Source organism: Capricornis sumatraensis, chromosome 13, assembly GCF_032405125.1.
Source record: "Capricornis sumatraensis isolate serow.1 chromosome 13, serow.2, whole genome shotgun sequence".
Taxonomy (NCBI): Eukaryota; Metazoa; Chordata; class Mammalia; order Artiodactyla; family Bovidae; genus Capricornis; species Capricornis sumatraensis.
In genome coordinates, this window is record NC_091081.1 from 67,075,593 (window position 1) to 67,089,417 (window position 13,825).

The window sequence follows — 13,825 nt, forward strand, 5'->3', positions numbered from 1 at the left end:
TGTTTTGCCTTATCATTTTAATATGGTTTCAAAAGAAAAAATTACATATGCTAAGTCTGCCATCTTACCCAACCAAACTGTCAGGTATGAATGCAGAATGCTGCTGCTGCTGCTAAGTCACTTCAGTCATGTCCGACTCTGTGTGACCCTATAGATGGCAGCTCACCAGGCTCCCCAGTCCCTGGGATTCTCCAGGCAAGAACACTGGAGTGTGTTGCCATTTCCTTCTCCAGTGCATGAAAGTGAAGTCACTCAGTCGTGTCCGACCCTCAGCAACTCCATGGACTGCAGCCTTCCAGGCTCCTCCGTCCATGGGATTTTCCAGGCAGGAGTACTGGAGTGGGGTGCCATTGCCTTCTCCGTGAATGCAGAATAAATATTGTTAAATATGTAAGGATTCTGAAGTTTCACCTACCACATACTATTTCTAAAGAAGTTACCAGAGGATATGCTCCATCAAGAGAACAGTGATAACCAAAAAAAGAAATATGAGATATAAGAAATGGTGAAATTAATCGTATGTCACCTAACAGAAAAAATTCCATTGACAACTTTTCCATAGGCTTGAAAAGCAGTTGCTCTAAAATTAGAAAACCCAATTTCTTAAACCTCCTTTAAGAAAACTGAAGTGGATTCCATGCAGTATATACAATAAAAAGCTGTAGAATGTGAAAGAAATGGATAAGAAGCCATAGAATTTGTCTGCCAAGAAGAACGAAATATCCAAGAAAACATTTTAAATTGTATAAGAAATTTCAAGTAAGAAGCAAACTGAAATATGCCATGATTTTGAACAATAATAGAATTATGAAATATAAGAAAAGGGATTTTGTTTGACTTGGACACAAAGAACATTCTCCTTGAAATGGCATAGGCTTATCACAAACAGTATTTTATTCAAGACGGAATATAAATCAACACTGACAAGTTGAAGGTAGAGAGAGGTATTTCAAGAGGTTGAAAGGTGGAATAAAAGAAGGCTCTATTTAGGGGGAGTATCCAAAAGTGAAATGTTGACATTTTTTCTAGAGTTGATGAAATAAGACAGAAGTAAGCAGCTAAGCAACTTGAAAAAAAAAATAATAAATTTAGGAGGAGACAGGGTAAGAAAGAAGGAAAGAGTGTACATGGCTAAATCCTTTACCTTCTATAGCAGAGAGGAGGCCTTACAAGTAGCTGAGAAGAGAAGCGAAGCAAAAGGCAAAGGAGAAAAGGAAAGATACACATCTGAATCCAGAGTTCCAAAGAAGAGCAAGGAGAGATAAGAAAACCTTCCTAAGTGATCAATGGAAAAAAAACAGTAGAATGGGAAAGACTAAAGATCTCTTCAAGAAAAGTAAATATACCAAGGGAACATTTCATGCAAAGATGGGCACAATAAAGGACAGAAACGGTGTGGCCCTAACAGAAGCAGAAGATATTAAGAAGAGGTGGCAAGAATACATGAAAGAACCATGCAAAAAAAGATCTTCATGACCCAGATAACCACAATGGTGTGATCACTCACCTAGAGCTAGACATCCTGGAATGTGAAGTCAAGTGGGCCTGAGCAAGCATCACTATGAACAAAGCTAGTGGATGTGATGGAATTCCAGCTGAGCTATTTCAAATCCTAAAGGATGATGCTGTGAAAGTCCTGCACTCAGTATGCCACCAAATTTGGAAAACTCAGCAGTGGCCACAGGACTGGAAAAGGTCAGTTTTCATTCCAGTCCCAAAGAAAGGCAATGCCAAAGAATGCTTAAACTACCACACAATTGCACTCATGTCACACGCTAGCAAGGTAATGCTCTAAATTCTCCAAGCTAGGTTTCAACAGTTCATGAACCAAGAACTTCCAGATGTTCAAGCTGGATTTAGAGAAGGCAGAGGAACCAGAAATCAATTGCCAACATCCACTAGATCAAAGAAGAAGCAAGAGAATTCCAGAAAAACATCTATTTCTGCTTTATTGACTATACCAAAGCCTTTGACTGTGTGGATCACAACAAACTGTGGGAAATTCTTCAAGAGATGGGAATAGCAGACCACTTTACCTGCCTCCTGAGAAATCTGTATGCAGATCAAGAAGCAATAGGAAAAACTGGACATGGAACAACAGACTGGTTCCAAATTGGGAAAGGAATACATCGAGGCTGTATGTTGTCACTCTGTTTATATAACTTATATGCAGAGTACATCATAGGATACGCTGGGATGGATGAAGCTCAGACTGGAATCAAGATTGCTGGGAGAAATATCAATAACCTCAGATATGAAGATGACACCAACCTTGTGGCAGAAAGTGAAGAGGAACTAAAAAGCCTCTTGATGAAAGTGAAAGAGGAGAGTGAAAAAACTGGCTCAGTACTCAACATTCAAAAAACTAAGATCATGGCATCTGGTCCCATCACTTCACTGCAAATAAATAGGGAAACAGTGGAAGTAGTGAGAGACTTTATTTTCTTAGGCTCCAAAAAATCACTGCAGATGGTGACTGCAGCCATGAAATTAAAAGACGCTTGCCTCTTGGAAGAAAAGCTGTGACCAACCTAGACAGCTTATTAAAAAGCAGAGACATTACTTTGCCAACAAAGGTCCATCTAGTTAAAGCTGTGATTTTTCCAGCTTTCATGTGTGGATGTGAGAGTTGGACTGTAAAGAAAGGTGAGCACCAAAGAATTGGTCCTTTTGAACTGTGATTTTGGAGAAGACTTGAGAGTCCCTTGGACTGCAAGGAGATCAAACCAGTCAATCCTAAAGGAACTCAGTCCTGAATATTCATTGGAAGAACTGATGCTGAAGTTCCAATACTTTGGCCACCTGATGCAAAGAACTGACTCATTGGAAAAGACCCTGATGCTGGGAAAGATAGAAGGCTGGAGGAGAAAGGGAGGACAGAGGATGAGATGGTTGGATGGCATCACCGACTCAGTGGACATGAGTTTGAGTCAACTCCAGGAGTTGGTGATAGACAGGGAAGCCTGGTGTGCTGCAGTCCATACGCTTGCAAAGAGTCAGACACGACTGAGTGACTGAATTGAACTGAAAAACTTATAAATCAAGAAACAATGGTATAAGATTATCATTTGGAGTTAGGGAAATAATCTAGAGAAAACAAAATCATTATTTGGTTTAAAGAGAAATCCCTGTATACCCAGTTGATAAAACTATGCCTTTCCAAGGTTGCTATATCTGATCTTGACAGAGGACTGTTCAGTTGTTAAGTCATGTTTCACTCTTCAACCCCGTGGACTACAGCACACCAGGTTTCCCTGTCCTTCACTGTCTCCTGGAGTTTGCTCAAAATCATGTCTATTCATCGGTGATGATATCTAACCATCTCTTCCTCTGCCAACCCCTTCTCCTTTGCCTTCAATCTTTCCCAGCATCAACATCCTTTCCAGTGAGTCAGCTCTTCTCATTCGGTGGCCAAAGGATTGGAGCATCACCTATAGCATCAGTCCTTCCAGTGAATATTCAGGGTTAATTTCCTTTATAATTGACTGGTTTGCTCCCCTTACAGTCCAGGGGACACTCAAGAGTCTTCTCCAGCACCACAGTTTGAAAGCATCGATTCTTCAGCACTCAACCTTTATGGACCGACTCTCACATCCATACATAACTACTGGAAAAACCATAGTTTTGACTATATGGACCTTTGTTCACAAAGTGATGGCTCTGCATTTTTTTTTTTTTTTTTTTTGTCTCTGCTTTTTTAATACACTGTCTAGGCTGGTCATAGCTTTCCTTCCAAGGAGCAAGCATTTTTTAGTTTTATGGCTGCAGTCCCTATCCACAGTGATTTTGAGATACAGATGTGAGAGTTGGATTATAAAAGAGGCTGATCTCCAAAGAATTAATGCTTTCCATTTGTTGTGCTGGAGAAGACTCCTGAGAGTCCACTGGACTGCAAGGAGATCAAACCAGTCAGTCCTAAAGGAAATCAATCCTGAATATTCATTGGAAGGACTGAAGTTGAAGCTCCAGTATTTTGGCCACATGATGCGAAGAGCTGACTCATTGAAAAAGACCCTAATGCTGGGAACGATTGAGGGAAGGAAGAGAAGCAGGGGACAGAGATGAGATGGACGGCATCATTGACTCAATGGACAGGAGTTTGAGCAAACTCCCAAAGGTATTGAAGGACAGGAAGCCTGGCATGTTGCAGTTCATGGAGTTGCAGAGTCAGATACGACTTAGCGACTGAACAACAACAACAGTCTGTGATTCACAACAGTGAGGACCAACTATGATTGTAATCTTTAATACTCAACAAGTATTTGGAGGCTTTGTATATGTAACACACTGGTCTAGTTACTGTATGTAGATGTATAAGTACATTATTTTAAAATCTTAAATTTAATGTTTAATTCTGTGTGAACTTAATATATTTTTAAGTGGGAAATAAAGTAAATATGGCTTTTTTATAGTCATTCATTGAAGTTATTCAACACTTACAAGTGCCTGAAAACTGGGTTAGAAACTCTAGGATATATTACTTCAGCATTCTTTTTTGAAAATTTTAGAAAATATTAATTTGGATACGAATTTAGTATCAGAGTACCTAGAACTGCTACATAACTTTGAAGTAGGACTTCATATGTCAAAATTTTCATTTTATGCTTTATTTTCTGGCAAAATTAAAAGCAACTAAAAGAAAAGCAATTATATTTATATATGTTCATTTAGAAAGGGAATCAAAATATATTATCTTTTCTTTGTATTCTGTACCCCCAACCTTCTGATCAGTTCTTAAGAATCCTCATAAAAATTTCTAAAGAAAATGATATTTATTTCCAAAGATAAGATACAAAGTTTTTAATTTCACTTTTAGGAATGTATATTCAAATCTAAATCTTAGATTAAATATTTTCAATATAATTTTTTTTTTACCCAAATTATTTGGCTGGGTCTATCCAGGTTAAATATATGTGTATCTAGATAGAAAGCTTGATGAAAATCAATTTTAAACAAAGAACTAATAAGAATTGTTTAGGTTTGATTGTGTAGTTTAATGATATGTTTTAGTTAATCCTTAACCCTTTACATGCTTTAAAAAATTTAGATAATGTATGTAATATTTGCATAAAGTTTGTTACTTAATTTTCTATTTATATGTATATTCTAGTTCAAATGAGGTTTGAATGTCTTAGACTGTGTATATTGTTCCATAAAAAGAGAGTCTCAACAATTCTGACATAAATACCAAAGCTGCTTTCCTTGTTTTATACAGAATATGAATATATAATTTTTTGCAGTTAATTTGCCAATATATAAAGGCTTCCAGTTTATGACTTCTGGAAAGAAAATCTTGCTCATATAAGTCATTATGCATTGGCATACATATAGTTTATATTAATAATTAGATTTAAAAGCATAAAGAAAATTTATTCAGATACAACTAAGGGTTGGGGAAAGACCTTCATATTTTTATATAAACTTAAATATTTTCTGTAATCTTGAGTGTAAGCATTTACCTAACCTAAATAACACTTTTTCTATTCTTTATAAATGTTTTCATTACTCTATTTTTCTCTTAGGAGATATCCGACTAACACCAGAGGACTTTGCTAGGGCTCAGAAATACTGCAAGTATGCTGGCAGTGCTTTGCAGTATGAAGATGTCAGCACTGCAGTGCAGAATCTGCAGAAGGCCCTCAAGTTACTGACTACAGGCAGAGAATGAAGCCTTTGTACAACATCCATGCATTTTTGGCTTAAAGAACTAACAGTCCACTAGTCTATCTTCAGCCTATCAGGAGCACAGTTTTAAGGAAGACTTCAGTTCCATTGACTTTAACAATGAAATCTGTGTCTGTGTATCAGATTCCTATTGAAGTATTCATCAGCAGCCTCAACCAGTTTTCATTGTCCATTTAGTGGATCCAGTAGTCTCTGAGTGTATAGCTCTCTAATGTGAGCAAGGTCCTATAAATGCCCACTGAACCCTGCTTGTTCAAAACATGAAAACACTTCTATAAAATGTATTGGGAATTAGCTTTGAATCTTAATCTAAATAAATGAAGGAATCTTATAATCTCTAATTTGAGCAAACAGACCATAATCACTTTGCTATAAAATTCTGAACTTGACTTTTAATAGACTGCCAGAATATTCTAGATTAGAGATCATATTTCAGTTTTCCTCAAGATTAAACAGATACGAATGTTCTAAACTGTTAGATGAATCTGAAAGAGACTGTATTCAAATTTCAGTTTATACTCAAATGGAGCTACGCTAAAAAATAAAATGTTCGTGAAAGGAAAAAATAATGACGTAAAGAGGTAGCATCAGTTCTAGACATAAGAATAATGTTGGTTGCTCAACTGTTTTCCCTTACCCATTGACGCTTAAGGTGAATTGGTATTTGCTTCCTAGGCAGTTTGACTGCATGTATTAGAGAATGAAAACAAGATGTTTGTAGTAATGCCTGGAAACTTGGTGCTTTTGAGTTAAGGTTCTCTGCTGCTATGGAATGGATTCCATAGAGTATATAGCTATGAATGATGCAGATTATAAGAACATGATTCTCAGTTGTTGAGTTTATAAGTTTTTTGTGGGGAATTATGAACTTACTGTGTCACCTGCATTTGTGCTGTGTAAAAAATAAATACAAGGTTTCTTTTAACTAGTTTGACTTGTTGCAGAGCCAGATATCATTTTTGCATGCTGAAATTGTCGCATTTTTAAAGTCAGACAGTTTTTAAAATGAGAAAAATTTGGCAGATTTACCTGAAATTTATCTGATATATTTCATTCATTACACTAATATTTGGAATCTTTTAACATAGGGGTCAGCAAACTGTGGTCTGTGGGCTGGCCACTTGTATAAATAAAGTTTTATTGAAACTGAATTATTTATTTTTTGTGCTTGGTTGCTTTCCATGACTGCAGAATTATACGGCCTGCCAGTCCAAAATACGTACTACTTACTCCTTTATGGAAAAGTTTGCTGACCCCTGTTCTAACAGGCTATTTGGAAGAAAATGAATCATTAACTCATAATGTCTTTCTGTTTTTCTTTGCATAAGTATAGTGCTATTGTATAGAGTTTGATAGAATGAATATGCAGAATAAACAGTTTTAAATTATTATAAAAACAAGCCCCCCATAAACAAGCCTCCTGAAAAATATTTTCGTATCTTTCACAGCTAAATTCTTAGAACATTTGTAGAGTACAACATTTGCATGTGCAATTCCAGGGTTCTGATACAGCTCTTTGGAACTTTATTGAAATAGAAAAATGACTTGGATGATCTTTTATGTTATAAAAGGTAAATGTAAAGTATAGCTCAGCAAATTTTTGTTCAGATCCTAACATGTCTGGCCACTGGGAATAAAACTGTCTCCTCCTATTTCACACACTACCTGTTGCTCCCAGTTGGGAGAGCGCATGGAGAGGAGAAGATGGTATGAAAACCATAGAGAAGTGGGCTTTGTCATAGCAACTCCTATCTGTAAAATGGAGGAGACACCACTAGCCACCTTAGAGTTCAATATGAAAAGTGAAATACTACACATGAAATACTCAGCAAATAGTAGCATTCCATAAATGTTTATTGTTACTAACATTAATGTTGCAATGATAATGAAATTGATAATTAATTTCCTGAATATCAGGAAATCCCAGTTGTCTCTGCAGCCCATTACTCTAAAATGCTTTTTTGCAGGAAGAGATTGATCTATAAAGGTTTTTTAACTTTGTGATTCTGCATATAAAATCTGACAGGAGAAAGAAATTTTCTGATATATCACTAGGGTTAAGTAGTTTTCATTTGGTCAATCAGCATGTATTTATTGAGCAGCTGCTATGTGCCTGGTATTGTTCTTTGCACGAGGAAACAGCAGAAAACAGAAAAGAAAAAAAAAAATCCCTGTCTCAGAATTGTATTCTAATAGGGAGGAAATAGATAAAAAAAGAATATCATATATTATATTCAACCAGTCTCATTTGAAAGAAACACTTTAGGTAATCTGGTGGCCCCTCAAGTTTGAGTAGTCTACCCCTACTCCTATCAGAAAGATTGAGTCTAGGAGGAAGATTCCCCTAAAGTGTGGTCACTGGACCCCATCAGCCTCACAACAGGAATTTGAAAGTTCTGGAATCACATTTTAGGAACTTCCATATTAGACAGTGATAAATCCTCTGGAGAACACCAGAGTATGTAATGGGAAATGCTTGGGTGTGTGTGTGGGCCTGTGCACAATTAAGTAAGATAGGCTAGGCCTCACTGAGGTGACTGTTGAGTGAAAAAGGAAAGGAAGAGCATTCATGGCACAGGGAGGTCACAAGAGAAGAGGTAAGAGGAGAACAGTGAGGAAGGCTGGTGAAGGAGTGAGAAGCTCAGGATCACACAGGATTTTTGTGAAAAACTTGGCTTTTCCTCTGAGCAAGATACGGAGCCAAAGGATTTGGACAGAAGAGTAACCTGGTGAGACTTTTAAAAAGGATTATATTGCCAACTGCGTCGAGACAAAGACCATAATGTGGACAAGGGTGGAAACTGCAAGATGAGTTAAAAGTATTATGGGACTTCCTGGAGATCCACTAGTTAAGAATCTGCCTACTAATGCCGGAGACACGGGTTCAATCTCTGGTCTGGGAAGATTCCACATGCCACGGGCAGCTAAGGCTATTGAGCCCATGCTCCAGAGCCCTTGCTCCACAACAGCAAAAGCCGGCACAGAGAGAAGCCCATGCAGCACAACCAAGAGTAGCCCCGACTCATCACAACTAAGACCCAGCACAACCATAGGTAAGCGAGTATTGTAATAATTAAGGTGAGATGTCACAATGGCTTAGATCAAGGATAGAAGTGGAGGTTATAGGATGTAATAGGTTTCTGGCTATTTTTTTTTAAAGGAGAGCCACAGTATTTCTGGTAAAGTGGATCTGACACATAGGCATAGAAGGAATGAAGGTTGATCGCAAGATTTTAACAAGTGCTTGGAAGGAGTGAGTAGTCATTAATAGCAGTGGGGAAAGTGGCCGAATTCTGCTGACATTTAAGGCTGAAATGCAATGTTCCCAAGTTCTTGTGACCATCCCAAGTAAAACTACTTGATAACATTGTTTTGTCGATACAGACAGAGGAGGAAGGAAAAATAAGATAAGTTCTGTCTACATTGATTGTCAACAGACATCTCACCAAATCACTGCTGAACTGGAGCTAGAAGCCAAGAATGGTTCCCAAGCCTATGGTCAAGGAAATTTACAGGCTTCAAGATTACACCAAGCAAAAGACCCTGGTTGCAGGTCTAGTGTTCATATAATTTACTTATATATGACTTCTAGAAATCTGATGTTACTGTGTGTTGGTTCAGAAAAGGTTATGTACTATCCTTTCTAAAGAAATGTAAATCTTAATAGCAGTGTTAACATCTGCACCTCTGAAAGAACAATAACTGGGTGTTGAACAATGACTTGGGGTTGAATAGTTCTCTGCAGAGCTTTCTCTCTACCCCATTCCCATTTTTTTTTTAACTTGACTCATTTTATGTTCCAAAGCAATTGGATCAGATACCTAGTTTGGATCGTACGTAAACCTCCAGCAGTAGAGAAGTTTTCTCTTAGATCATAAAATTTTAAGGCACCCTTCGTAAGGAGGGTAAGCGTACCTGGTTGGTTGTAATCTTTGATATCTGTGTGGGATTCTAAGACTAACAGCTCATTTAATGGAGTATTCTTATGAAGGACATTTCAACCAAGTGACACTTTTATAATAGTGAATATAATAACTAACATTTGAGTATTTACTAAATACCAGGCACTGATTTGAGTATTTTACATGTATTCATTTAATCTTGCCAGTGATCCTAAGAGGTGAGTCCTGTTTTACAAATAAGAAAACAACCACAGGATAGTAAATTTGCCTCCCAGGTGGCACTAGTGGTAAAGAACCCACCTGCCAATGCAGTAGACATTAAGAGTCGCAGGTTCAGCCCCTGATTTGGGAAGATACCCTGGAGCAGGAAATAACAACCCACTCCAATATTCTTCCCTGGAAAATGCCATGGACAGGGGAGCCTGGCGGTCTACAGTCTGTGGGGCTGCAAAGAGTCGGACATGACTAAGCTCACACACACACATATACACACAGCTAGTATTGAAATTTTCTAAGCTCACACTGCCTATTTCAGACAATAATATTATCACCCATGTAGGTACAGGATCAGTTAAATTGTGAGAAAAGCGAGATGTTATCAAGTTCACTGGACAATTCCTTTTATTAGTGAGAAGCGTAGCAACTAGACTTTCCTGGACAATATGTTCCAATTATTAGTAACTGTGGGTGAGCCTGTGACCTGAAAGCAAATAGACTTTGAGTCCAGGGAGAAAACAGGCAGATTTGATGACTGATGTGATGAATTTATGTGTCATCCTGGAGAGAGTCCCACATCACTTAGGAAGTCCTGGGTTTCCCAGGCATGCCAGTTTTTCTTAATTTTAAACAAAATATTTTTCCTAACTATGTAGCCATCACTTACACAGATTTCAAATATATGGACTTCAAAATAAATTAATGTTTATTATCAGTTGGTTCTTCAAATTAAATTTCTGCCTGAAAGTCTGAGACAGGAACACCTATCCCTTACTTTAGGTAATCCCTTAAAGTTGGGAGGAAAGACTCGATTGCATAACAATAATCCATGAAGACAACTTTCTAGAGAACTATCTTCATATTGATGCTGAAAGCTCAACCTCTCTGCACTGGAGCTGAACTGAATCTCAGACAGAACTTTGGGTGAAGTAGAAAAGGATAGCTTTATTGCTTTATTGCCAGGTGAAGGGGGAAAGCAGGTTCTTGCCTTGATAATTTATGTGTCTCAACCAGGGAGGATTTGATGAGAAATTTTATAACAATGGTTCAAAGATGGGGTTGCTGACAAGAGTAGGTTGTGTGCAGGGCTGGAATGATCAGTCTCCTAATCTTGATGCACCTCAGATGGTTTCTTGTGTACTGCTCATTTTATTACCAACTGTTCGAATCCACCCTTTGGAACACACACAAGGTCATGGAGGCTGGAGTCTTGAGTCTTGCCTACTAGAGTAGTAGCTGTAGAATAAAGAAATCCACCCCAGGACCTCCCCCTACCCACTCCAGGTTTCAACAGCTCAGCAATATTGAGAGATGTTATAAAAATGTTAGTATCATTCATTGTTCAAAAATATTAATATGTATTGAGCATCTCCCATCAATTAAAGTTTAATGTTATAATGCTATACTGGAGGTTATGTATGAGACTATACTCATTCTTCCTGAAGAAAGAAAAGTCCTCGGAAAAGAGATTGACCTACAGGTTTGCCAGACAGAGAAGCAGGAAGAACTTAGCAAAACTAAAACATAAGTGTCTGCATGGAGGAAAAAAATGTTAGAAGTTCAGGGAATTTGAGTAATTTAGTGTTGCCATGGCAGATGGCCTGTCAACACCAAAAATAACAAATGTGAGATTGCACATGTGGGAAGATGTTCATTCAGTTCAGTTCAGTCGCTCAGTCGTGTCCAACTCTTGGCCCCATGGGGTGCAGCATGCCAGGCTTCCCTGTCCATCACCAACTCCCAGAGCTTACTCAAATTCAATGTCCATCGAGTCAGTGATGCCATTTAACCATCTCATCCTCTGTCGTCCCCTTCTCCTCTTGCCTTCAATCTTTCCCAGCAGCAGGATCTTTTCTAGTGAGTCAGTTCTTCGAATCAGGTAGCCAAAGTATTAGAGTTTCTGCTTCCACATCAGTCCTTCCAATGAAGGACTGATTTCCTTTAGGATAGACTAGTTGGATCTCCTTGCAATCCAAGGGACTCTCAAGAGTCTTCTCCAACACCATAGTTCAAAGGCATCAATTCTTCAGTGCTCGGATGTCTTTATAGTCCAGCTTTCACATCTATTCATGACTACTGGAAAAAACCATAGCTTTGCCTAGACGGACCTTTGCTGGCAATGGACTGAACAGTCCTCCCCTACCCCAACTAACACTTCACAGGATGAAGCCCTGCCTCCTAATGTGACTATATTTGAAGCTATGACCTTTGGGGAGGTAATTAAGGTTAAATGAAGCCCTGAGGGTGGGGCCCTAGGTCCGCAGGGTTGGTGTTCTTAGAGAAAAGAGACACCAGAATTCTCTCCATGCAACCCCTGTGGCTCAGCTGATAAAGAATCTGCCTGCAATGCGGGAGACCTGCGTTCGATCCCTGGGTTGGGAAGATCCCCTGGAGAAGGGAAAGGCTACTCACTCCAGTATTATGGCCTGGAGAATTCCTTGGACTGTATAGTCCATAGGGTCAGAAAGAGTCGGACATAACTGAGCAACTTTCACTTTCACACATAGAGAAGCTATGTGAGGGCACAATGAAAAGGCAGCTATCTATAAACCTGGAGCGGGGGGTGGGGGTGGAGGGGAAGATTACTGGAATATTGCTGTTCCTCTGGGCAGGGAATTTTCTGCTGCCATTGCAAAGATTGCCAGTGAGCAAAAATCTGATGGAGAATATTAACAGGGACGATGAAAAGGTGCTCAATCAAGAGGACATAACAGATCTTCAAAATAATGAAGCAAAAGCTAACATAATTTCAAGGAGAAATAGACAAATTCAAAATTATAATTGGAGATTTTAATTCCCATCTTGTTAATTGATGGAATAATAAGAAAATATGGCCCTTAAAATTGGTCTATGACCCTGAATCAAATCAATATATCTTTTTTCTTCCTGCAGTGGTTTCTGTTTGCTTTTCTTCTTTTGGAGTGACTCTTACATAGGATGATATGAAAATGAATTTCTGACTCTTTTTCTCATAACTGGAGATATTATTTCTACAAGTGTGAAGATTGCAAGCAATGCATCTGCCTTCTTTGATGCTGAATTTAAAGGGAAATATATGGTGTGTTATGTTATTTATAAATGGGTATGCATACATACATACATACATATATATATATATATATATATATATATATATATATATTATTTTTTTAGTATTTTCTTGAGACACTGAAGACGCTTCCCTGGTTGCTTAGTGGTAAAGAATCCACCTGCCAGTGCTAGAGACTCAGGTTTGATCCCTGGGTCAAGAAGATCCCCTAGAGAAGGAAATGACAACCCACTCCAGTATTCCCTCCTGGGAAATTCCATGGACAAAGGAGCCCCAGCCCATGGGGTCGCAAAGAGTCATTCGCAACTTAGTGATGAAACAACAACAATTTATGTAATATGTAGTTATATTTATATAAATTACATATATAATTACATATATTACATATGTATACAAAATCCGAGAGTTTCTACTATAGTGATTCAGAATACATTTTTTTCCAAATTATTTAGTTGACAGACTTGAAAACAGAAAGTCAAGGGATCTTTATAAACAGTGTTTCAAGACAATGTTAGAAAACAAATGAGATTGTTTATTGAATGACAGTAATCCTTTTGAAAATTATTTTTGGAATTATTTGGATCTAAAAAGCAAAGAAAATCATTATAATTTTTCTATTAAAATTATCCTCATCTGCTAAGACTGGAAATGAGTTTTTGTTCCTACCCTAGAGAGTAGTTATTTCACCTCCAAATGGACTGAGAAAGACAATCCAAACATTTCTAATGAAGGATGTTTGAGCTGATGAACAGATATTGCAGGTTTCCAGTCTACTTCAGTTCAACAAGCTCTTTTTCAGTTCAGTTCAGTCATTCAGTCATGTCCGACTCTTTGCAACCTCATGGACTGCAGCACACCAGGCTTCCCTGTCTATCAGCAACTCCCAGAGCCTGCTCAAACTCAGGTCCATCGAGTCAGTGATGGCATCCAACCACCTCATCCTTTGTCATCCGCTTCTCCTCCTGCCTTCAAT

The 13,825-nt window shown here is 38.1% G+C and overlaps 1 protein-coding gene across 3 annotated transcripts in view; it reads left to right on the forward strand.

Annotated features, from left to right (window-relative positions):
- The window catches only part of VTA1 (vesicle trafficking 1), a 71,378-nt gene extending 64,444 nt beyond the window's left edge, over positions 1-6,934 (forward strand). For all 3 annotated transcript variants that reach the window (XM_068985198.1, XM_068985199.1, XM_068985200.1), the window contains one exon: positions 5,523-6,934. In XM_068985198.1, the coding sequence (XP_068841299.1) occupies positions 5,523-5,668 (146 nt within the window). In that variant the 3' untranslated portion in view covers positions 5,669-6,934. The remainder of the gene's footprint in view (positions 1-5,522) is intronic.
- Positions 6,935-13,825: the final 6,891 nt, after the last annotated feature.